Source organism: Rhamphochromis longiceps, linkage group LG23 (genome assembly GCF_057381845.1).
Source record: "Rhamphochromis longiceps isolate RC_006_pf linkage group LG23, R_longiceps_female_GT1.1, whole genome shotgun sequence".
Lineage (NCBI taxonomy): Eukaryota > Metazoa > Chordata > Actinopteri > Cichliformes > Cichlidae > Rhamphochromis > Rhamphochromis longiceps.
The window spans coordinates 1,640,141-1,665,662 of record NC_140578.1 but is presented as its reverse complement, the minus strand read 5'-3'; the positions used below and the strand labels follow the sequence as shown (position 1 = coordinate 1,665,662).

At 43.0% G+C, this 25,522-nt stretch overlaps 1 protein-coding gene across 1 annotated transcript; it reads left to right on the top strand.

The window, feature by feature from the left end:
- Window positions 1–723: 723 nt before the first annotated feature.
- Window positions 724–25,120, top strand: qsox1 (quiescin Q6 sulfhydryl oxidase 1). The gene is made up of 13 exons (XM_085397621.1): window positions 724–1,231; window positions 2,055–2,155; window positions 3,970–4,018; window positions 4,334–4,436; window positions 5,635–5,725; window positions 5,852–5,997; window positions 8,217–8,351; window positions 8,434–8,563; window positions 14,837–14,959; window positions 16,376–16,511; window positions 17,523–17,699; window positions 22,165–22,326; window positions 22,664–25,120. The coding sequence occupies exons 1-13, from the start codon at window positions 946–948 to the stop codon at window positions 23,488–23,490; spliced, it is 2,466 nt and encodes an 821-aa protein (XP_085253747.1). The 5' UTR covers window positions 724–945; the 3' UTR covers window positions 23,491–25,120.
- The last annotated feature ends 402 nt before the right edge of the window (window positions 25,121–25,522 follow it).

Sequence of the window (25,522 nt, the reverse complement as noted above, 5' to 3'; positions counted from 1 at the left end):
ATACAACAAGGTCTCCTTTTTTAACATAGTTTGATTCTTAGTTGTGTTTCCTTCTGTGTCAAAGTAAGTTTCTAATATAGTCATACCTGAACAGTCAAATGCAGCTTATTCTGTGAAATGGTCTTCACTTTCATTTCTCCAAGTAATGAATTGTTTTGCACACACCTGTAAATTGTCTCCAGCTCCCCCTACATGGAAGTCTGTTTTTTGTTGTGGGTGAGTTTTGCACAGGTTTACTTCTGTTTCTGCTCCCATTCATTGTTGATTTCATAACTTTGTAGTCTTTGTGAGTCTATGAAGGTGGCCCCTCCCTGAGCGTGGTTCTGCCGGAGGTTTCTTCCTGTTAAAAGGGAGTTTTTCCTTCCCACCGTTGCCAATGCTTCCTCAAAGAGTGTTTTTTTTTTTTTTATTGTTAGGGATCTTTCTTCATTAGTCTAGTGTGTTTGCGTTATAGATAAAAAGCTGGAAATAAACTGAATATTGTGTCTCTGTGGCTGTTCTGTTAAAGGACACCTGCCCTCAAAATGCAAAACTCTGTCTCGTCACAAAATTGTATCTTCTGCAGAAAACCACAAACTAAACACGTAAAACTAAACGTGTGCTCGGACGCGTATCACTTCGCAGTTAAAGTCTCTACAGCCATTAAATGACATTTCCTGTGTAGAGTCGTGTCCTGCACGTGACTTTAAATCGTCATGAATTAATAGTTTCATCTTATTCTAGCGTGCGTTTAAAGTGACGACAAATGGGCGATCGTGCGGAGTTGCGCTGTTTGTATGGCACTTTTGGTTTGCACGGCAGGGGGAGGACCCACGAAGCCCGGTGGGCATAAAAAAGCAGAGGCAGAAAAAGTTGTGACAAGTTTTGTGACAGCGGAGTGAGTGTGTGCGCTCAGAGAGACGACTCGGAGCTCCAGCAGCAGCAGCAGCAGCTCGGAGGGGGAAGATGGCGCGGCGCTCCGGCCGTGCCACGTCTCGGTGTGAAGAAATACAAACACATCCCAGAAAGATGGCAACATCTGCGGTTTGGTTGTGCTTGTGCCTCCTTTTTCCGTCCGCGGAGGCCGGACTGTACACGGCTTCGGACCAGATCGTGTTGTTAACTCAGGAAAATGTGGAGTCTATTTTGATCAACTCCACAGCTGCTATGATCGTGGAGTTTTACGCTTCGTGGTGCGGACACTGTGTCGCCTTTTCTCCGACGTACAAAGCCCTGGCCAGAGACATTAAAGGTGTGTACAGAGCAGCAGCAACATTTGAAAGCTTTCAGTCATTCTGACTCTCGTTGTGTTCACTTCCAGCTTTGCACAGCTGGTCTTGTTCGCTGCCTTAAAAAGAAACTTCTGCTAAACATTTTAAGGATAAAAAAAAATCTATAATTTAGTCTTTTTAAATATTTCCCGAGCTTCATCTCTGCGCGGAAATGATGAGAACACCAAGCTGCACTTTCCATCTGTTAATTAGAGCATGAGATCTAATGGAAGTGTTTTTATTTTGCTCGCTGCTCTCACGTCCTCTCCAACTCAGAGCTGCTCCTGCAGCCGCTGCCAACGAAAATCTCACAGAAGCATCCGAGCAAATATAATTAGGATGATGGTTAAGGACGAAGTTTCTGATGATGGCTGGGGCCCAACACAGTCACAGGGTATTTCAGTCCAGTGCTTTCACTCGCAGTCCACAGTGGCATCCATGGCTTGGCATGCTATCAAACGGCCTGCCTTGGAGGGATTAGGAATGCTCGCAATGTAATGATTTTACACTGGGAGCAGCACCGGATGAGCCTTGGACCTCTGTCGGGTGTGTGGACTCCCACGATCCTGCTCGTGAAGCAAAGTTTCTAAAATGAATATCAAAGGAAAATGCTGCTCACCTGTAGCAGCTGACAGTTTGCTTATAGCTAGAAGTTTTTATCCTAAAAGCCGTACCTTCTATATTGATTCATGGATCGAGACTAATTCGGGGCCCCATCCAGTGCTGATGGACTGTACACAGCAAAGTAGACTGTAAATAAATATTTACTGTGGGTCTGTCTCCCTCTGTTTGATGTCTGTTCAGAGTGGAAGCCGGCTGTGGATCTGGCAGCTGTAGACTGCGCTGATCAGGAGAACAGGGAGGTCTGCAAAACCTACAAAGTCCGAGGGTACCCCACAATAAAGGTCGTATGCTATATATGAACTGTCTGCATGGCTGTTTCTTCCTTTATGATGAGTGTTGTGTGGAAATTCACTCTTTCCACTAAAGCTGCTGATTATATGAAAAAGAGGCTGAATTAGGCATCCAAAAACAGTGGCTCACTGTCTTGTCACAGCAGGAAAGTCTCATGTTCGGACCCCCTGAGTGGCAGGATGTTTCTGTGTGGTTCGCTTGTTTTTACCCCTCTTTGCTCCTGCAGGTTTTCTCAGGAGAACCTGACTCCCATAGTTCCCTTGACTAAGCTTAGAGCTGTAGTTGGTCTCCAGGTGCTGCACCACAGCACGCTGACAATGAGTTGGAGTTAAGATCCTTACAGTGATCCACAAAGGAGAACATAAAGAAAGTAAACAACTTAGTTCTCCGAATAAATTAAATCACAATTATTCAGACATAAGAAATAAGAAAGTTGGAAAGAAATTGAAAAGGCAGTTTGTTGTTAACTCCTCAGTTTCACATGGTTGGGCATTGATATGGCTTTTATGTAACAGTTTGCATGTAGGGTGACCAAAGCCCCCCCTTAGATTTGAGCACACAGCATTTCTACCCCTCGTTCCCACCCCCTGTCCCACATACTGAGGCCATGTCCCACATTTAGATTTTGTTCTAGTTTTCAAAAGTAAACACTGTCAAATAGACTCTTTACCAAGTCTGGCTTTTATTCAGTAGCTACAACGAAAGCACGAGAGACCATCATCAGACTGTCACTGTTTCACTGCTCGTGCTGAAGTCACAGGTGTGCATATTTCACTAGAAGAGGCTGGAAACTTTCACAGAGGAAAAAGACATGCTGTTAAAATAAAGGCTGACACAACCTACAACTGTTACTCAGTGTTTTTGTCTTTCCCCCTCTCTATTCTATTTTCAGTTTTGCACTGGGGAAATAATGACGTGTCAGTGTACGAGCGTACAAAAGCAGATGATTATCAGACACAGGGTAAAAAAAAAAAAAAAGTAGCACATGACTGTTAGAAAACTATCACAGAAACTGCAAATTGTGTTATACAAACATACTCGTTGTCCTACATTCAGCTTGTTGGGATCTGCTCGCCGTGTTTGCATTAATGAATCCTGTTTAGAAATGAGTCCAGCACATTCCCCCGTGCAGGGGTGGCACATGGAGATGGATCCCATGAAGGTCCATGCTTTTCCTTCTCAGCTCTTCCAGCAGTGATGCAAAGATTTGATCATATTCTGCAGATGATGGTTAAACCTTTGCATGAGTAACGGTCCCATTTTTTACTCTTTGAATCAAACACTGTTATATTCACGGGTCCTGTTCTAGATTTTAATACTGTTGTAATTATGCATATTTGTTTAAGGCAGTATGAAAACTGTGTATATAAAAACAAACAATACTTTGTGTAGTTTGTCCTTTAGTAGTCTCAACATCAAGGAGTCATTTTGAAAACGTTATTCTTGTATTAGCTGCAGTATCTCGTCAGTCTGCCACATGCAACGTTTGCATGATCAACAGCCACATCGCAGAAATTCAAACATCTGCACTCATACTTGATTAGTCAGCAGAGTGTGTTCAAGCTCACGCATCAAAAGCCAATAAAACAAAGAGCTCCTTCTGTTTTGAACTTGCACTGGAGCTTTAACATCTGCTACTCATTTTAACCAGGAAGAGGTCAAGAGGAGGGCTGCCCCCCCCCCATCAGATATTACAGAACATGACTTTGCTTCACTCGTAGCTGTGAGGCCCGTCTGATCACATCTCACTTCTCTCTCTCGTCTTTTCTTAACTGAGACCTCCCTCTTTGTTTTCTCTTCTCAGTTCTTCCATGCCTACTCCAAGCCTGATTATGAAGGACTGCCTTTTAGAGGTATTACACACAGAGAGGACACTCACCGAGCCTTCAGCTTGTTTTCTTGGAAACACCACCATAAGTTGTCTTGTGTAGTCATGGTGTTATTTCAATATGCTTAACCCTCAAACTTCCTCCTTTGTTTCTAATTATTTTGTCTTGGTTTAGCTCAAACGTGTTCTATATCCACTGTGCATCATTTATTTCACCAACCTAAGAGTACAGTTACCTGTTTTGGACTCGTTTGTATTGATGTTTTGGTAAATACGGATTTGTGTCAGTTTAAGATCATCTGTAATAAAATCTTTGCATTTTTGATTTATTTATTTTTAGAGTTTAGCCGTAATGTTCAAGACCTCCGTCACAAGATCTTAGACAAACTGGAAACCCACGGTGAACCCTGGCCCCCTGCCTGCCCCCCACTGGAGCCCACCAGGTAAACACACGAGCAGAAACACTAGTTTCTATAAACTTATTTTTATCAGCAGTTTTACAGTTGCAGTCTTATCGTCTGTTCAATCATCACTCACGACTGAAGCCAGCTGATGTATCTGCAGTAACTCCTACACAGTTAGGGGTTCGAGGGTTCTCATCTAATATGATATTATGATGTCTCTGTGTTGCCTAGCAACCACCTACCAAGGGGCTTAAACGACCAGCTGAAGGAATTAATGCGCATATAGCAACTTATAAAAGATTCTTTTAACTTTAATTTTACAACAATAACATCCACAAAATGTATTTCCACACGTCCCATACTTTTACAAGCATACAAAACATGTTTCCACAAAACGGGTTCTATTTCAATATTTTTCGCTCTTCTTTTGCAGTTCCTGTTACCCTGCCTTCATAAAATAACTTGTTTTGAATTCGTTTCTGTCCTCTTACTCGATTGTGTATGCACCTAAAATTGAGCCTTTCCAGTATCTGTCATGTTCCCAGTGTATTTTATTTATTTATTTATTTTGTTGTTGAACTTAATTCATATCTTCAACTTTCTGTGGATTTTGTAGTTTTGTTTGCAGAATTGTTCCTATAAGCAAAAAAAAAAAAGAACTGTTCACTTTAAATTTAAATAAGGGGTTAAAAAAGTTGATTTCTAAAGTTTATGACAAATTCAGTTTGACTCAGAAGACTCCCCATTAGCTCATTATTACTACATGGCCGCCCTGGTGCATGGCACACACGCATACAGTATACAGACATGTGAACTAAAGCACACATAGTTCAGCAGGGGAAGGCCCAGGAAGTCTTTCTCTTTGGGTTTAAAGTGAAAGCGTCATGTTAGAGCAGAAATTCAGAAATGCAGTTGGTTTTTTTGTTTGGGGTTTTTTAAGCAAAAAAAGAATTTTTTTTAAATTTATTTTTTCACAGGTGGAGACGATTTTGTTGTAAAGTTTTAGTATTTTAGGTGGAGGCAGAGAAATGACAGAAAGGTGGTGTTTTTGTTTGTGTTTTTCATTTAGTTTATTTTTACATTCTTGAAAAGCATGTAACACACACGCAAACCATTCTGCACCCTAAATACTGTTATTATGACCTTTAGACACATAATGATTCACTTTTATTTATTTATCTTTGCTGATTTTTAAAAAGTCAGATGTGGGTCTCTCCCTCCCCCCCCCCCCCCCCAGCCAAATGGAGGTCGACGTCTTCTTTGAGACGAACGATGTCAAACACCTGGCTCTCATCTTTGAAGATGCCACGTCGTACGTTGGCCGAGAGGTAACACGTCGGAGATGTGACTGAAACGCTCGCAGTGTTTGTTGTCAAACGGCGGCGTATTAACATTAAATAGGTCCGTGTTATGAAACATGGCGAGGTAAAGTGTGTGTGTGTTTTGTACGTTAGGTGACCCTGGACCTGTTACAGTTTGACAGCATTGCGGTGCGCAGGGTCCTGAACACTGAGGAAAGCCTGGTGACCAAACTGGGCGTCACAGAGTTTCCATCCTGTTACCTTTATTATCCTGGAGGCAACTTCACCAGACTCAGAGTGTGAGAGTCTTTACAGTATCTACTGCATGTCAAACTGCTTTTGAAAAAGTGACAAAATAAAGTTTATAAACACATTTTTCTAGTATAAGGAAAATGTAAGGGCGTTCAGCACGCTCTATAATAATACTGATGATCTTATGGAAAAAAATCAAAATATTTGAAACAACCCACACACTCCTTATCTAATGTTTTTACTCAGTTTGTCTAATCAACCTTGTTATTCACGGATTTCCTTGATTTTTCTGACTGATATTTGTTATTGTTCATTATTTGGTGACCTTGTTGTTTCCGTATAAACTCTTGGACATCGTGAGAATCGGCCAGAAAGTGAAAACATCTCTGTGGGTGGGCAGAACTTTGGACTGTACAGCACAAACATAAAAGGGCAGTTACAGGTCTTTGTACGACGTGTCCTTCATGCGCTTTGGCCTCGCTGTGCAGTTACTAGAGGAGAATACAGGTGAGAAAAGAGGGTAGCAGTGAGCACCAGTGCAGTGAGCACCAGTGCAGGCTCGCGGGCGGAGTTTCCACCAGTTTAGCACCACTATAAAACCGACCACACTATGTAAACACATAAGTGGAGGCAGCCAGCTAAAATGTGACAGTAACCTTGGCTAAGCACTAACAGAACGTAAGAAAGTCTAAGGCTCCAGTAGAAATGTCTGTTTCTCAGTCCAACACAGTTGCTCCTTGCCCAAAGCAATGAAACGTGAAACAGGCGCACAAAACGTAAAAATCTGATTTCTGCATTATTATAATGAGGCCGTTCTTTTTGAATGGCTGAGCTGAGGCAGTGAGCCTGAGAGAAGCACATGCATTGCTCACGCTGGCTGTGGAAACATCTGCCAATATTGTGGAACTAGAAGGTCCGTGCCCTGCATGGATCTCCTACCTGTTTTCTTTCCTTTCAAACTGGGTCAGAGTTGCACAAACACCAAGTTTATTCCCCTTTGGTTGTCATTGTTCAACACGCGGCTGCACCGCTCTCTTCCGAAAAGCTTGGTAGTGTTCTCATTATCTGAACGCTATTCATGAGAATATTTTTAAACATCTGGCCTCTTAATGGGATCAGAGCATCAAAATCACTCCATTATTCACCATCATAAAGCGGCGCTGATCATTCCTCACCCTGCAAATTCATCTGCTGTTTATGCCTCTTTGTTTGGCTGTTTCAATAACTTGGCATGCAAAGAGGACTCTTTTTAGTTGACAAATGCAAAGAGGAAATGATTTATTGCTGTTTTATTTATTCACCCTCCATCTCTCCCCTTTCCAGCCCCCCTCATCTCCATCACTGTACAGAAGGGAGGTTTTTTAATTTCTTGCATGAAAACAATGCCATTGCTTTTCTGGCTTCACCTGCCAAACAAGCCCCAGCCACACACGGCGACAGATGGCCTCCCATCATCGCTGAATGTCTGATTGATCCTGGGAGAGCACAGTGGTGTGCGCCTGTGTTTGCGTGTCTGCGCGCGAGCGTGCGGGTGGCGTCTCACATCCTTCATGCATGTAATGTGTGCTGGTCCCAGGTGAATGCATTCCCCCTCAGTTCACCCTGATGCCTGCCTGCCTGCCTGCTGGCCCTGGGGATCGCTGGATGAATGGCTTCCCCTCCACATCTGTACACTCCCACACACACGCAGGTGTAATTGAGTCCCAGGCTGGTGTGAGTAAGCGTTGGCCCCGAGTATCCATCCTCCTTATTACCATCCTGTTCAAGTTTTACGATGCTCTCGCTCGCTCTTTCTCCCTCTCTCGTTCCCCCTCCCTCTCTCTCCGTCCGTGACAAGGAGAGAAGGAAAATGAGGGGAGGATGTGAGGGATGGAGGGTGGTGAGCGCTTTAGTGGTTGTGGTTGCAGGGTTATCACATGCCTAAAGGATCAGCCATACCTCTCTCTCCTACTTACCCTGGCACCATCTGCCTAGTATTTAAAATGCATTCCCGTAAGTGTGTAAAATATACGGCCGTGAAAAATACAGGTCGTAAAAAGGGTTTTATGGCGTTGGACTGCTGAGACAAAAGATTGAAACTGAAATAAAAAACGAAACAGAAAACTGCTTTTTGAGGTTCGCTGCAGATATGGACACGTTAATGTTACTCAGGTGTGATTGTTGCATTTCTCAGTGTGCACGTCTCTGCACAGATGCACTTTCACACTGAAAACATCCTGTATTAACCTGTGTAAGTGATGGCCTCACTTCTCCCTTTCTCCCACAGTGACATTGAGGCTCGTGCCTTCTACTCTTATGCCCTCCAGAGGCTACCGGGGGTGGTGCGGTCAGGGAAGCCTCCACCAGTCTCCACCGAACTCCTTAAAAACAACACAGAGGATCCCTGGAGACCGTTCGACAAGTATGAATGAGACACAACATCCACAAACATCTTTACTGACTCATATTTCGCCTTGATGTGATTGTTTGCTTTTTGCACTCAGGTTCAGGGTGTATATGGCAGACCTGGAGTCAACGCTGCACTACTCCCTGCGCGTTGAGCTGGGTGCTCAGTCTGTTTTCCAAGGGCGGGCACTGACTTCTCTCAAGGCTTACATCTCTGTCTTGGCCAAGGTACACTTAGCAGAACTTTCAGACACAGCAAGTACAAAAAACAGCAGATTTGTATTTTTTAAAGCAGTTTGCTCCTCGTTGTCTGACTGGATTTGTTATCTTGACGTATACTGACTGCTGAAAACTGTTGTGGTCAGAAAAGCATTAAAAACTGTTTGTTTCTAGATATTGATAAAAATAAACTAAAAATAATCAATTTTAGCAAATCTGCTGAACATGAACTTGCTTCACCAGGCAATGTTGTAGCTCAAGTCCTGCAGTTGCAGCAGGTCACCACTAGGTGGAGATTGAGACAGCAGAATGTGGGTTAAAGCTGCAGATTTGAGTTTTCCTGTTCCAGCGTTTGGCTTTTGTTTTCCTTCGCATACGTTATTAACTTTGGTCTCCGTCACTTTGTTACAGTTATATCCTGTTGTGCGTGCTGTTGTTTGTATGCGCACTCATAAACACACAAACGTGTCAGAAAGCCGGAGTGAATGGCACCGACTAGAGCAGAAGTCCAAAGACTCTGGTGGGCATTGATGGTGCCTCTCAGGGTGCTTGCTGCCCACAGGCTCATGCTGTCTTCCTGCTTGTGGTTTCACACAAGCATTTCTGTAAATATTTGTGACCATGCCAGTCTTGTGGGTGCGTGCGAGTGATGTTTGTCTCTCATTGTCATTTGTTACCCTTTCCTCCTTTTTGTTGTTGTTGTTTTTCCAAAATATTTCAGTGTCTCCACTCTTTTTACCGCCCTGCCTTTGGCTGCATTCTTACACCTCTATTTGCTAAATCCTTTCTGTGTGAAGTGAGCCAGCCAGGCAAACATGTTGTGATGATGAGGCCTGACCTGCTATCCTGCTCCTGTTGGCTACAGACCAGCCTGTTTCACTGCCCTAGTCCGCTAGTCCAATCTCTCTGATTATATCTCGCTCTCTAGGGAGGCATCGTAGAGAGCCATCTCCGTCAGTGTGTGTGTGGCAGAGCACTGTGGCCTCCTATTAGCTCCAGTTTGTTTAGTGAATAGCAGCAGGTCCCAGTGGTATTTTTAGCATGCCCCCACCCCTTACCAGAATGGAGCGGCAGCCCAGCGGGGCTTTGTGTTGCTGAGGAGGGCGTCATTGTTACAGCCGACCGCCACTCGACGGCCCTTATTGACATTTGACTGAGAGGTCTCGCTGCATGGTGAGAATGCTTTAAGCCAGACTCGACTCGCTGTTAGTCGTGGTTTGTGAGACCGGGTTGGACACGAGCGCAGGAAATGCCTGCAGGTCATGTTTACAGTGCAGCCAGCTGGATAATCTTTGACTCGCTTTTTGATTCGTCTAAAATCGCTCACTTTCAAACTGTTCTCTGCACCTTATTATTAAAGCGCTACGTTTAAAACGAAACACAAAAACACCTGAGCGCCACGTGTGAGTCATGTGATTAGAGTGAAAGTGACTCACGATGGCCTGACCTTTAATGTCAGTGTTATTTCACTCTGCTGTCATGCTCCTTAATCATGACTCTTTAATGTGAGCTGAACCACACAGTGAGTGGAAAGCTCCATGCACAGGCTCACGTGTGCCTACAAGTAAGGCTTTCAGTATTAATTTAATCAGCATATTCATTTGTCATTCTTCTGCGTATCCAGTTAATTGTCTAAAAAGTCTGAAAATTATAGTTTTAAGTGATTCTAATGATTGTTTTTCATCAACTAAGACAAGAAAACCAATAAATATATAAAACTGACTCTTATTAGACAAATAACTGTGTCCTGAGCCTCCTGAGCGTCTTCTTTCCTGGATTCGTTTTTTTAATTAGTCTGCTTTGTCAAAGAATCACACTTCCATGAATTCTTTCTTCTCCATAATCATACAATCATCACATCTCTGTGCCACATGTTGTAGATGGCAGCGTTTTTGCACCCAGTCGTAATATTACTAGATTTACTATCTTGTCAGGCTGGAGCCTGATTTATGAATCCTCTACATGTATATGAGGATTAAAAAAGTGGATCTTGGGAAGCATGAGAGCATTACAGTGAGGTTTTTAAGGATTACACCTCTATCCTGCTTTTCTCGAAAGAAGCCCTTCAGCCCAGAGGGGACAAAGGGGCTGAGGAATAAAACAAAGAATTAAGAGGAGGGGTTTAGTTTAAAGGAACACAGACGTCTGCCTTCTCACGCCACGGCCCAGGACATAATGTGTAAAAGTGCCTCTGCTGCCAAGATTGCCTTGGCTTTTCTTAAAATTAGCTGTCCAGATAATTATGAATCATATTACAGATTTAATGAGCATTCCCTCAGAATTTGTCAATTCGCTTTGATGTATTTTGTGTGCGTGTGTGTGTGTGTGTGTGAGGATGAGGCTGCTGTTTTCTGGTTTCCACTCGGGCACGTGTCTGCAGTAGATTACCGAGGGCCTTCACCCCTGGCTTCCACCCCCGGCCTGGCCTGGTCTCCCCTGTTAGAGCCAACAGATGCCTCCCTCTCAGGACCCTCACCACAAGGAGCTTGCGGTTTCTCAAGTGCTGCTGATACTAATCGGATCAGGAATGACATATTGCCAGGGTGAATGGGATTGTCATGGTCCAACTGGGATGGGTGCAGGAGGGGGTGAAGTGTTTGTGCACATTGTGCAGATACAGCGACAGATACAGATGAAGATCTCTGGAGCAGAGAGATGCAGAGATCATAAAAGTAGTAGCAAAAGAAAATCAATAATCAGCAGGCGTCCCTCATTCAGAATTTCATCCATAAATGAATCATTTTAATCGTCCTGTCAGCTGAATGGTTTTATTTTGTTAATATATTGCCAGTATAATTTCTCCTGATGCCAGCCTCCTGTTGCTGTGAAAAAGAAAAAGCACACAATGACATTTTAGTTTAATAATTAACACATTTTTTAAACAAGGAAACTTGTTAAATGCTGCGGTGTTGCCTGCATTACTTTAAGCAGCTGTTGGTGAAAACTGACTGATTGTGAACCAGGCAGGCAGGATGAAGCTTTATTTAGATCAATGTGAGCAAACCGAAACCGTCTGAGTCTCTTTTTTCTCCTTTTTAAATTTTCTTTTCACACGATTACCGAACCTGCACAGCTCATGAATAGGGCTGCTTGGTGATGCTGACCTAAACGCATTAGTGGAAAACATCTGCGTTTTCTCCTCTGGTTAAATTCATATGGCTGTTTAATGAGCTTTTCCAACCAGTTGGCATTCAGACCTCGGATCCACACCTAAACCTATTATCACTGTGCCTCCGGAGCAGCAAACAGCCTTTGTGCTGCTCTTCACATCCCAACTTTCCAACTTTGTGTACGTGTGTATGGAGGCGGGGCTTGGTGAGTCGGTCGGTCCGCTCAAAGCTGTCAGGCTACAGGATTCATCTGGTTTCTTTATTTGTAATTATATATTTATAAGTCAGTCAAACCTGCGCATGATGTCAGCTTTTTATTTGAGCTGGAGATCTGAGTTTCATGAACACCAATAAATTACTTAACAAGTAACTCTGAAACTGCAGAAAACCCTCCGTTTACCTCTGTATACTCAGTCAACTTGTCTATTAATGGATTATGAAAAAAGTATAGTGGAAGGTTGTGCTCAGTTATTAGTGCTTTATGTAAGGGACACATGTGTTGGAGCAGGACTCTTTGCACATCGCAGCAGGTCTGATGAAGTGGGAGTAACGCACAGATCAGTGTGTGTTTATATGCAGGCGTGTTCCCATGAACACATCCTCCCCTGCTTTGTTGTTCTTGCCTCGTATTGCTTCCAGAGGCCCAGTGCGTTCGTAAAAACGGGATAAGTTGTGGAAAAAAGCTTTACTTGCTGTGTCTGTTTCTGAGAAACGAGACGTTATCATAACCTATTCCAGAGAGAGGCTTAATGTAAGAATAGGAAGCACATTAAGCCAAAGTTTATTAAAGCGGTCTTGTCTGTCTGACAGTCACCGGGCAGACGTGTTTTCTGTGTGTGTCTTAAGGCTGTCATCACTGGTCTCAGACACCCATCAGCTGGATTTCCTCTCCCGCTTCGTTTACCCACTTTGCTAGTTACAGTGTCACGTTTCTTTACAGCTGTGCCTGTTGCCAAGGTGACGTGAGGAGAAAGCCCGAGTGAGGAACACCTAAGTGGTTGTTAGTGGCTTAGGAAATGGATCTTAATGAATGAAGAAGCTCAAGCTTGGCTTTTGTCACATTTACTGAAATTCTTTAGGTGCTGAGCAGGAACAAACCTTAAACCACAATCTTTTGTAAAATATTAGGAAACAAATGTTCTACCCGGGTGAAGACGTGCATTTCGAAGAAGCCTCAAGACCCGTGTCGTCACATCTTCATCACTACATTATTTTTTCTTTCCGTAGCTTCTTTCTAAACCAGAGCTACAGGGTGTTTTTATAAGTAGACATGTAATAATTAAAGATGGTGTAAAAATGTTATCTTTAAAAAAGCCAAACTTCTTTTATTCTTTTTAAACAGAGATAAAAGTGGTTTGCTCTAAAAGTAAATCTAATCACTGAGGCTAAAACCACGACTGCGTGCTCCCCCTTTGTTTTAAACCTGGACATGTAGCAGCTCTCTGGGGGGTCTGGGGGCCGTACAGGGTGTTTGGAGATTTCAAGGTAATCAGCAAAAAACTAAATTTGACGTAAATGGGAAGCCCGCAGTGTTTTCCATCAAACTGCATCATTTAGGCATGCATGCAATGACTTCCAATAATCCTAATGATCTGGAGGTATTATTCAGAAGCGCTGCTCAGACCTTTGCAGGATTTCTACTGCTGGTTGAAACTGAGATGTTGATTTGAAAACATGTTTTGGCTGGTGAGTGGCTCTATCAGAAACATGTTCAGGAGTTGGGTTCTAATGAATCAGGCTGAATTGGATGTAATGGATACAAACAAATGTTTCATTTAAGATTGATTCTTCTGGCTCTAGTTTAAGTTGCATGTTTAGCTCATAACATGAATTAAATTAGTTGTAGAAACTTTGTGCAAGCAATTAAATTTCAGCTGGAATCATTATTGCATTAATGTAATCTACACTGCAGTCTAACAACACAAATGTAATTAGAGTGAGTGACATGCATGAAATGAGATTTCTGGTTCTCGAACTACATATACAGTGACAGCCTGAGTGAGGAGCAGAGATGGGCGGTAACGCGTTACTGTAATCGGATTACTTTTTTTCAACTAACGAGTAAAGTAAGGGATTACTATTGCAAAAACGGTAATTAGATTAGCGTTACTTTCCCGTAGGAACACTGCGTTGCTGCGTTACTAAAACCGTGATTTTTTTATTTTTTTATTTTTTTTGGCGAGAAGTCTCATGACAGTGACGTAAGCGAGTGCAACGTTCGTGACAACAGCTGTGTGCAGATCAACAATGGATCATATATCAGTGCGGAGAGAGTATGAGCGTGCAGCGTTTAAAGCGTGGAAGTACTGACCTTACTTTGAGTTTGATTCCATAAAGAGTGACAAAAACATTAGTGTCCGCTGTGCGTGGGAAGAAAACTTCTTTTTACAGCGAAAAAAACCCCTAAACTTCCAACAAGCACCGAGTAGCTATGACGTAATGGGAAACTCACAGAGAAACTCGCGGATTCTTCCACTGACCGCGGCACACCTGCACCAGGGTAAACCTCCGCCTACCCCACTCCTGCTTTACAGGTGAAAATAGAGCAACAGGACCGCTGAGTCTTTGACTTTATTTATTTTCTGCTGTGTTTTACTTGCATCTATTTGAAAGACTGAGTGTAAACACAAAAATAAATAAATTATGTGCTGGAATGTGCAGAAAATAAGTTTAAATATTAAACTAATTTCTTCAAGTCAGAGAATGTTGCATATAATTAAATTTTTGCTTGATGCATAAAGTTAAAAGATTAAAACTAATAAAACAAGTTTTAAAAAGAGACTTTTCCATTTGATTACATTTTGTATGATGGATTATGCAGAAAAAGTAGAATTGGGCTGAAAGATCTATCGCTTTATCACCTACTCAGGTTGTAAATCGTGTTTTTAAAAAGTAACTAAGTAATTAATTACTTTTGAAAATAAGTAATCAGTAAAGTAACGGGATTACTTTTTGGGGGAAGTAATCAGTAATTAGTTACTGATTACTTTTTAAGTAACTTGACCAACACTGGTGATATGTCTCTTATTCCAGTAATGAATCGACGGATTCAAACCTGCAACTGTTCCCCAAAATGCCCTTCATTTTCTAGTCTGTTTACTGGAACTCAGTAGAGATGTTTTCCTTGTTTGTATTGCGAACCATGAATATGTTGTGCTTTGTTCTTCCTTAGTACTTCCCAGGCCGTCCTATAGTGACGAACCTGCTGAAGGATTTAAACTCCTGGCTACAGAAGCAGACTGGAGATCGCATTTCATACGAAGCATTTAAAGAAAAACTGGAAAATGATGCACAGGTGAGCTCTGACAGGGACAAATTATACATTATTATTATTATTATTATTAAAATGAATTTGGTGCATCCGAATCATTTGTAGTAACGTTGTTTATGTCTGTGGCGTTTACTGGTTTCAAAAATAGTTTGTAGTTTGCAGACTACATTTAGAAAGTACATAAATGCAAACAGAGCCAAAGCAGCCAATGGAAGGAAGGGAGAGGAGAGAGTAGCAGACAGATGAGCAGCTGCAGGGAGAACAGAGGGCAGGTCATCACAAAATACACCCAGACTGATGTCCGAGCGTCTGGCTGGGAGTAGCCTCGTCGTTCTGCTTAGCCACAAGGTCACTTGTCAGTCTGGACACTTAATCAGTTCAGAGGCAGCACAATAATTTGTCAAAGAAATGCCAAAATGGGCATAAAAATACATCTTAAAAAAAACCTTCTGTACAAGTTTAGGGGTAGAAAAATACTCTTAAAGATGAGCATCCAGATGTTGCCGTATCTGCTTTGCGCTTGTCTCTGTGCTAGCGCATGCAGCTGGAAATCTATGTGCTGTTGTCTTTGGAATGAAGCCCGCGTGCCTCCGGCGTACAGCCGCTCACAAATTGAAAGACTCACTTACTTACATCATTAGCTTTTAGCAGGCAAATCAATGGATCAATGAATCAATGGGAAGGTATGAATAGACTCCGCCTCGGAGGAAATGGACTCTGCACCAAATCTTTACTATTGACATCTGAGTAACCCTGTCAATCAAGCCAGTGATGGCAGTGCAGTGCAATGAGCGCAACGACTTTATGTCAGAGAAAATATGTTGTTGAATTCAACTGTGGCTCGTGGTTAGAGATGCAGATAGCTTCTGTTCATTAGTGGAGGGCTGAGCCATTAACCTGAGATTGACTTCCCATTGATCAGGAAACTCCACGCAGCTGCTTTCATTAAGTTGAACGGATCTCGAGATACTGGAGAGACTCTTTACTTTTAGAGTTTTGTCTCATTTAGAGGAAAAGCCTGGTGATACTTTCCAGCTTCTCTGAACACTAAGACACTTTCTTTCCTTTGAAGAATCATAAAATGGGTCTCCCTTTTGTTGAAAACCCCCCCACATTTCCTAAAAAGCTGAATAGCGTTTGCCAAGAAGCTCTAGTGACCACACGAGGTTAAGTAATCATTTGTTCAGGTCCGTTTTCATCTGCAGAGTCGGGCCTGTGCAGAGGTGTTTGCAGGGGTTTGTGCAGAGATGCAGCAGATCTCATGTTCACTGGAGTAAGAGGTCAGCGTGCAGGTTTATGATAAATTAGGCCTCCTGCTTTATTTTAAAACAACGAGAAAGAAAATGTGATTTCCTTTATTTAGCTTGTTTGTTTCCTGTCCTTACTTCACATTTACCGGTAATTTGATTTTTCTTCTGTTTTTCTTTTTGTTTCTCTCAGTCTCCAAACTCGATGCTGCCAGACGGCGTGAGGTGGGTGGGCTGCCAGGGTTCACAGCCCCACTTCAGACGTTATCCCTGTGGGGTGTGGACTCTCTTCCATGTTCTTACTGTTCAAGCTAACAGCAAAGGCTCAGGTACAAACACAGTTTGTGTTGCAATGAATTAAAAGGTCATTGAGAGGTCAAAAATGCAGTGGAAGACTGAGGATGAGAGAGCTTTGTAAACACATGAGCTCTGGTTTGGCCTTTTTCCTTCCCAACAGTGACCTGATCTGACAGAGATGAGTTAGTTTATATTTTTATTTTTAACAGTTCAAATTGAGCCTAATTGTTTGTGTGAAAAGGGATTATTGTAGATTAGTGGAATGTGAGTGGTTAATAAAAATAGGAGGCAGATGACCAGAGGCTCCGCTCCTGGCAGGGACGTTAATCTCCCTTCAGTACGCACAGAGACAGGCACACTCAGATACATCCACACCGAGGTTAATCCCCAGGTTTACAGACCATTATGTGACCTGCAGATGGACTGGCCAAAAATGGTGTCCATCTGGCCCACCGCAGACCACCACGGCATACACACTAACACACACTTCTGACTATCAGAGAAAACATCATTTATCCATATCTGCATACACCCGTACAGTATCAAAGGTGTGTTCCACAGGCCTATCGTTATTTTCATAAAGGGCTCAAAGCTCCTGTCCGTGCTCTCACCAGCTGATTGGTGAACATCTAAAGGATCTGCTAAGCTGAGGACAAAAGCAAACGGCTAAAGGGAAATATGTTTGCGGGCTGCTGGAGTCCTGAGACAACAGCCGGGCCACCATTCACATAGAGCGTTAACGGCCTTTAATCTCCAGATTGCATTATCCCATTCATCTCAATATGGGGGTTAACCCAGCTCTGGGTGACTCCTACGTAATCGTGGGAATCCAGCGGGTGCTGGATCCTCGCTGCCACTGGCACACCTTCAGGAGGTGCATGCTCAGGTGCGTTTCTGCAGCTGTGACCTCATTTAGATGTGCCTGTGATTGTGAGCGACTTTGGAGGAAATGACAGATTTAATAATTGCTACAGTAAAGTTGAATTTAAACGTATTGTAATGTATTTTAAAGGATTGTGCACTGCTCTGCTTTTCCCCTTCAGATCCTCAAGAGGTGCTGCGTGCGATGAGAAGCTACGTCCACAACTTCTTTGGCTGCAGGGAGTGTGCGGGACACTTTGAGAACATGGCAGCAGAGACTCTGGAGCAGGTGACATCACTGCCCACAGCAGTCTTGTGGTTGTGGTCCAGACACAACGTGGTCAACAACAGACTGGCAGGTAGGAGTTGGCTCGGTCATCTGTCGCTTCTTTGTAGAAGCTTCTTTTCCCTCTTTCAGCTCTCAAACTTTAATGATGTTAAAATGTCTCTGATCTTCTATCGTGGAACTAACTTAAACTAACATACAGTAACACGGCTTTAAATAAAAGTGTGAGTCACGCCAAAGCGAGCATGGTTTCACAAATATTAGATAAACTAACAGAAAGCCAAGTTGTATGAAACCCACAATTTAAAAAAAGATGAGAAATGCAGTCCAAGCCACCAGTGTTTAAACTGGTGACGTAATGTTTAAGAGATGTGTGTGAAAAACTGAAAAACCAGTTTATTTGTTTAAATATGGAGATGATAAAATGAAACGTTCAGGTGGTTTATCTGACAAACAAGCACATTTAAGATGTTGCACTTGTTGCATTATATTTGCATTTTTCATTACTGGACCACATGGATTAATCAGTGATTAAAAATAAATTGATGGTTTGTTGCTGCTTCTGCAATAATGTACGTTAGATCAAAGTAAGTCTCTTTTAAACTTTACTTTACTCCATCCCACTTTTCCCATCACATACTTGCCTCTTTCTTCGTGTGTGTGTGTGTGTGTGTGTGTGTGTGTGTGTGTGTGTGTGTGTGTGTGTGTGTGTGTGTGTGTGTGTGTGTGTGTGTGTGTGTGTGTGTGTGTGTGTGTGTCCGTCCAGTTAGTCTCTGTAATATGACTAAAAGAGGCTGAGGGGAGGAAGGATGGATCCTCAGATCAGACACCAGCTGTCACCACGTCTTAGCCCTCCAAGTATCATCTGCTTCCACCTCGCCCATTTTCTCCTGACCCCCCCCCGCCATCTCCCATTCTCTCACACCCAGTGTACCCCCACTGTTGTCTGAATGGCCCTTCCTCATTCATAATCCATGCCAGATTATGGTTTTATATTCTGCTTAATCAAGTAATATCTTTTACTGCTGCCTACAAATCAAATCCATATCTAATGTTGAACATAACTTTCTCTGTATTTCCAGGTTTGTCCGTCCTTTCTAAATATAATCTTTTAGTTTTCGCTGTGCTCTGTCAGCAAATTCCTCTCTTCACATCAGGCACGAGTGCTAAACAGAGTGTCTCTCCTCCCTCTTCTGTGTTCCTGATTTTATTAGGCGTGGCGTGGTCATTAACAGCCTACTTTGTTAAATCACTGCCTTTTGTTTGTGTTTCTGTGACTGCCCCCTCTTCTATCTGAGGGACAGCTTGTGTCCTCAGCAGCAGAGGCCAGCAGTACACCGTCCCCGCGGCTCCTCAGACAGTTAAACACCATCTAACCTCCCCCTTCATGCATCCATCTTTCCTCTTCTGTAGCTTACACTCTTTCCACTCACCATCCCCTGGGACTCATATCCTCTGCTTGACAAGTAATAGTGCAGCATCCTCACAGGATGCGTCCCCCAGGAGCCGGCCCGCTTTGCGTACAATTCCCAGGGTAATGTGAGACAGCAGGTGGCAAACACCATGACACAAGCCACACACACTTCCTTTTTTTTCCTCCCCTTTTTCCTCTGTATGGGTTAAGTTGTCGCCGGGGGGGGGGGGGGCACTGAGGTTAAATCGGGCGAATCAGGAGGGGAGAGCGAGGGAGGAGCCGAGGGTTTGGCAGCGTTTGCTGCAGTGAGTGGCGGCGTCTCCCCGAGGAAAGCGCGCTCCATCCACTCAACCCCTCCCCTCCTCTTTGCCTAAAGTGGAGCTCTTTAGCAGGCCTCCCCGCCCCTCCTTTCAGAAGCAGCCATGCATGAAAGAGCAGCTATTTGTAAAGCAGCCCAACAATTAATTTAGCTGGCAACAAAGAGGCCCCAGGGCCCTCGGCCTTCTTGCACGGGCAGAATTAAGACTGGTGGCAGCTCAGTCCTGTTGCTGCTTGTCAACAGCTGAGACTGATTCACATTTCTACAGATGGAAGAGCACTGCTGCTGCAGCGGCTCCAGCTGCCTCCTGGGATGTTTTTGTTGGTTGTGGATGGTTCCCCTAAAATTATATCGCACTTTTTTTTTAACAGTAAGATCAAATGGAGAAAAAAACAAACAACGAATGATGCATAAAAATGTTCCTGATTTATTAAAACCATCACTATTGCTTCTGTGTAGTTTCTGTTTTTGTTAACGCGTCGTTACCCGGACATTGTGCGAGCACAGCTACGTCCTTTATCTGAAACGTTGGTGTTTTCGCGTTTGCTTTTTCTTGATCCACACAATCTATTCAAGATGCATCAATACTACTGAGGTTTGCTGTAAATGTGACCCTTTAAACAAAATCACAAGTGCATGTCAAATCAGAATCTGCTTGTTGTGCACGTCCCAGTAAACATAACGCGCACACACACAGGACGACAGCTTGGTTAAATAGCATAAACTAACTCAAACATGCAGCTATTGCAAACAAATAAGCAAATAATAAATAAAAATGTCAAGTTAAACTTTTTCAGCAACATTTTCTTTTCCCAAAAATATTTGTCCAATAAAATCTTTCCAGGTAATGAGAGAATTTCATAATAAAAGTATAGATTGCATAAAAACTTTGCTATGAAATGATCTAAAATTAGCAAAAGTCAGAAAGTAGTTCCATAAAGAGCACGTGTCACCTGAATGAATCGGGCTACATGTTCACACTTTTCAATTAAAACAAGAAATATTGATATTTATTATCCAACCCCAGCAGAAACTCTGATATACAATAAACAATCCCTAAATGAGTTTTTCCTCTCCAATTATTTAAATAAGCATGAAATCTTGACTATTAGCCCCCTTCACTCACACCCCTGCACCCCATGCTGCTGGCACAGCATGTGTGGTTGCAGGATTATTGCTGAAGAAGCTAGTTTGACGTGCTGAACAATACATATTTATACCTGATGAATATGTATGCCTGGCAGTGATGACATCTCTGTGACGGGCTATTGTGGCAATCTGGATATGGCTACTGTGGCTAAAGTCACCCTGGCTGCAAACGTGGCGAGCTGATTAGACTAAGGAAGGAGATGCAAGGCATACTGGATGTATGTGCACGTGCACCCTCACCTGCTGAAATGTTTAAAAGCCCCCCTTCACTCTCACTCACACACAGCCACCCATTCAGCACACAGTAAAATTGATGTATCCTTTATGTAAAGTACTGTATGCAGAGTACAAACACCCATGCATATGACTGAGATTAATCTTGAGCAGTGGAGAGAAGGGGGAGTAGAGGTGGTGGTGGTGGTGCTGCAGGAGGATGTAAATTGACAGTCCTGTAAAGTGACAGACCTGCTGCTCTGCACCCCCCCCCCCCCGCCCTTCTTTTCTCCAACACAAACCAACACACACACTCAGACACACAATGGCCTGCTGGTGACAACAAGCAATTCATTACTAGATGCTGCCCTGTGTGTGGGTGTACGTGTCTTCTGCCAGTGTGTTTGCAAGCATACAAAGGCCGAGTGATGTGTGAGCGATGAGCGGCGTTGGTGGGCAGCGGCTACATAAAAGAAAACACGTTAAAGGAGAAAGTTTCTAATTCATTAGAAGGGCAGCTCCCCGCTGAGGCTGCTCTTGGTCTCATGTTCAATTTGGAGATTGGACTTTGCTTTCAAAGGGGTGTAAAGGGACAAGACAGGTGGTTCAGAGCACCAAGGTGCCTGAAAACAGGGTGGGTGTGTGTGTGAGTGGGCGGGTGGGTGCGCGTATGAGTGGGGATGCTGTCCACTTTGGCCACATCTATTATCTCACCATCCCTCCCACTGGGACATCCCAGAAGCCCATTGATCATTGTTAGACCCTGTCATACGAGCGCGCACACAAGTGCACACAAAAGTATCAATCCATAGATTACATGCACACACACCCAGACAGATGATTTACATATAGACTCTTAAATACATACACACACATATGCATATAGGCACTTAGTTTTTACGAGCACTGTGACAAGATCAAATGGGTTCAGCGCAGATTGCATCCAGTCCTCAAAGCACTTACATCCTGCTGTCAGCGTGCACCAACAATAGAAGAAGCATCTGACTGGAAGTCGCTTCATCTGCCACAGACAGTCTCTGAGTTTGTTAGTGTGACTCTGAGGCTGTGAAAGAAGCCACTGAGACGGTCTGCATTTGTTTTTTAAAAATCTCTTGAATACTTGAGTTCTGTCAGCAGTGTGAATACAGAAAAAGTCTGTTTTCATGGTAACATTGTAACGTTAACTGTAAGATTTCTCTTTGTTGTAAAAGGGATAAAAAGGATATCAGTAATAAAGTGTAGGACATCTTTCTGAATGAAATGGTCATAAATGTAGAAGGAAGATGTGAAGTTTACTTCTGAGGCCTCTGACAGTGAGGTGCATGTAACCTGCAGTGATAGTTGATCCTGATTTCCTGTCTGTTGCTGCACGTTTGATATTCTCCCAGTTACAAAGTGCTTAAAACTCCACTGTGCGATCTGCTCACCCTGTTTCTTTTGCAGGTGCTTTGAGTGAAGATCCTCAATTTCCAAAGATCCAGTGGCCTCCGCCCGACATGTGTTCAGCCTGCCATGCAGTAAAGGACAACGGGGAGCACACGTGGAACCTGACGGAGGTTCTCAAGTTCCTGTTGACCTACTTCTCCTCCGACAGAATCCTCACAGGTTTGACTGAAAACATTTTATGAACTTCAAGAACTTTACCAAACTGGGAGGTCAAAATTAGACTGATCCAAACATAAATTTAAAAAAAAATGTTGTACCTGTTCATCAATACCTGGATGCCTGTTACACATATATGAAGCAGCATTGTTTACTAATTGAATTTTTAATGCATTTAATGACTGACTGCTAAATTTCTAAGTGTAAACTAGTAACTGTGTATCTTAAGATTCTGAGAAGATTTGGTCCTAGATTCATAGAGTGTAATTATTGGAAAGTTGGTGAAGGGAGAACCACGTATGTTTTATTTGTTTTGGGTTTGTTGCCCTTTTCCCATCAGACTACCTGGAGAGTGAAAGCCAGATTTTGGAAAAACAGAGGGAGAAACATGCCAGCCAGCAGGTCGTTCACATAGCTGAGAGACACGCAGAGAGAAGAGCCAGGGAGGCCTTGGACTTCAGAAAACATCCTCTGGAAACAGAACCCACTGAGCAGGAGGAAGAGGAAGAAAAAGGCGGGGAGGTGGAGGAAGAGGAAGAAGGCCCACAGGATGAAACGGCAGCAGAGGAAGAAGAGGAAGATGAAGAGGATGGACTAGCAGGTGACATGGTAGGAAGATCGTCTGAGCCAACGCCTTGGGCCAAGCCTGAAATGGAGCTGGGTCGTGGCCGGCAGCAGGCTCGGAGGAGACCGAGCTTTGTGAGAATGAGGAGAGACCCGCAGGAGGACATTGTGGATCTCGACTCGTTTGTCAACCAGCACTACAAGGCCAAGGCGCTGCAGATGGCTACCTCCACCCGAGTCAAACGACGCAGCCTGCAGAGAAAGGAAGAGCAGGAGCCCGGGCCGGTGTTTGGGCTCGGCATGGAGCTGGGCGCAGGGTTGGGGATGGTGGGTCTGGAACCAGTGGATGCAGGCTTTGATCTGGATTTTGCGCGGCCAAGGAAGCGGCTGCAGAAGCGAGACGTGGCGGGCCAGTACTTTGGTCAGGAGGCTGAGCTGAGGCACAAGGGACGCTTGATGTCCGTGTTGACCATTGGCTTCTCGAAAGTGGACATCAGCTTGTGTGTCTTCCTTTATTTCCTGTCCTCCCTGTGTCTTCTGGTCATGTACCTTTTCTTCAAAAACCGCCTCAGACGACGGCGGCCTAAAATCTCCGTCCCCTGAGCCAACATGTGTGCTAATTTCACCTGAGTCATAACAAAGATTAACATTCATTTGGTTAATGTCTCCTAAGTTTGAGCGCACTGCACACAAATATAAAATGCTGCCCTCCATAACTGTCCAGTTAAATGTTACCTGCAGTGACACATTTTACTGTGAATTTCACTATTTTCTGTCCAACTACAGACGAGGAGAAGGGAAAGTTAGCAAGTTACTTTAAAAAAATCAGGACAGTCATGATTTTATTTTCCGTGCAGCCTGCAGGGAATTTCATTCTTTCCACACTGACTGTGGGAAAAATGTGTGTTTAGATGTATATTTACATGAAATAAAGGAAAATCAGTTTTTGTCACCACTTTAAACCCCAGTATGAGCTGAAATGTTTTCTGTAATCTGTGTGATATAGATACAGCGCTTAAAATGTATTAGATCACCTGTCATCAAAAACAAGAAAACACAAATGTTTTAGAAATGTGTCAAAAAGCTTGTTTATAGCTAACAGCTGTCATTTATTAGGCAAAATAAACTAAATTCACATTTTTAATCCCAAATTTGAGCCGACAGTGGACTCAGAGAGGAGTCAGAAATTAATCGGGTAAAGCATCAAACCACCAAAACATTTTTTTTTTCTGCAGGAATTCAAGCAAATAGCTTTAATTTGGTGTCTTGATTGGAAAATGTGCTTTATTATCTTATTATTGTATTTTTGTTTGTAAAATGGTAAATCTGAAAATTCACATGACAATGAGTTTATTTTCAGTTCATTTTTATTTATATAGCACCAAATCACAAGTCACTTCAAGGTGCTTGATATTATAAAGGTAAAGACTCTACAATAGTACAGAGAGAACCCCACCTATCAGATAAACCCCCTCTGAGCAGGCACATGGGTGACAGTGGGAAGGAAAAACTCCCCTTTAACAGGAACAAACCCCCAGGCAGAGCCTGGCTGAGAGAAGAGAGACTGACTGGGGGTGATGGGAGGAAGACTGGACCAATATCATTTTGATTCAAGAGCTTGCACAAACTGGCGGATTAACAGAAACACAGATGATTTTGGAAATGACTAATACTGTTAGTTATGGCATAAAGCTGTACTGGGTGGTCTAATAAGTTTCAGCTGTGTTTGGTTTTCTTTCACTTTTGGTGGATTTTTAAATTTACTGCTTTTGTTACTGTTTTCTGTCAGATTCCCTCCTTAACGGTGTTGTGTGGCTGAGAATTTAGTCACATTACGTTTGTTTTGGTTGCTTTTTCATTTCAGTCTCAATTTTGTGAATTTTAACGCACTAACGGTTAAATGAACTTTGAGTGATTCAGAGCAGTCGTGTTGAATCTTAAATTATTGCTGAAAACTGTGACTCGACCAGAGAGAAGCAGATGAGCTGCATTGGTCCAAATTACACTTGAGCTTGACATGATGTCTTTGAATATTACATCACACTGAGTCCACGTAATAGCCACTCTGGTTCTTGAAGTGGAGTGAGGAATATGTTCACACTGGACGAGGATTTGGATTAATCGGGATTTGTTTTGTTTTTGTTTTCTTGGCTGGGGTCCATGAATGATGAAGCGCTGCTCTTCTTCGATGTTTCCATTTGCTTTGGTCTGAATCAATAAAATTATTTTTGATAACGATTTTCGTCTTTTGTTTCCTTGTTCTGACGTGGCGGTCGTGTTAAACGCGTAAATGGCGTCTGTGTTGTCTTTAATGTCGAAATATGTTTTTGTTACAGGTTTGAAAGTGACTTCCTGTTGTTCTAGGTCAAAACAAAAAACAATCAGGACATGGCGAGAAGGAGAAGGGTGTTACATGTAGAAATGGGGGTTAAACCATGCAAGGTTGAAGGAAAAAGCCTGTTGCCATCTGCTGTGCAGCGCAAGCTAAATCCTAACAATTTCATTGGGATTATAGCAAGTGAGTAATCCAGCTTTCCTTTAGGACTAGAGAGGAGAGATTACCCTTGAGGATTAGCTCCCAGCAGATAATAAACTTTATTAAAATGCAATCGGCTTTCATGAGGCTTCTTCCATC

Excerpts from the sequence above, each read along its gene's own strand:
- qsox1 (XM_085397621.1), top strand. The coding sequence starts at position 946 with ATGGCGCGGCGCTCCGGCCGTGCCACGTCTCGGTGTGAAGAAATACAA. Across the intron at positions 4,019-4,333 it reads TGAAGGACTGCCTTTTAGAG|AGTTTAGCCGTAATGTTCAA; the intron begins GTATTACACACA and ends ATTTATTTTTAG. Across the intron at positions 8,352-8,433 it reads CCCTGGAGACCGTTCGACAA|GTTCAGGGTGTATATGGCAG; the intron begins GTATGAATGAGA and ends TTTTGCACTCAG.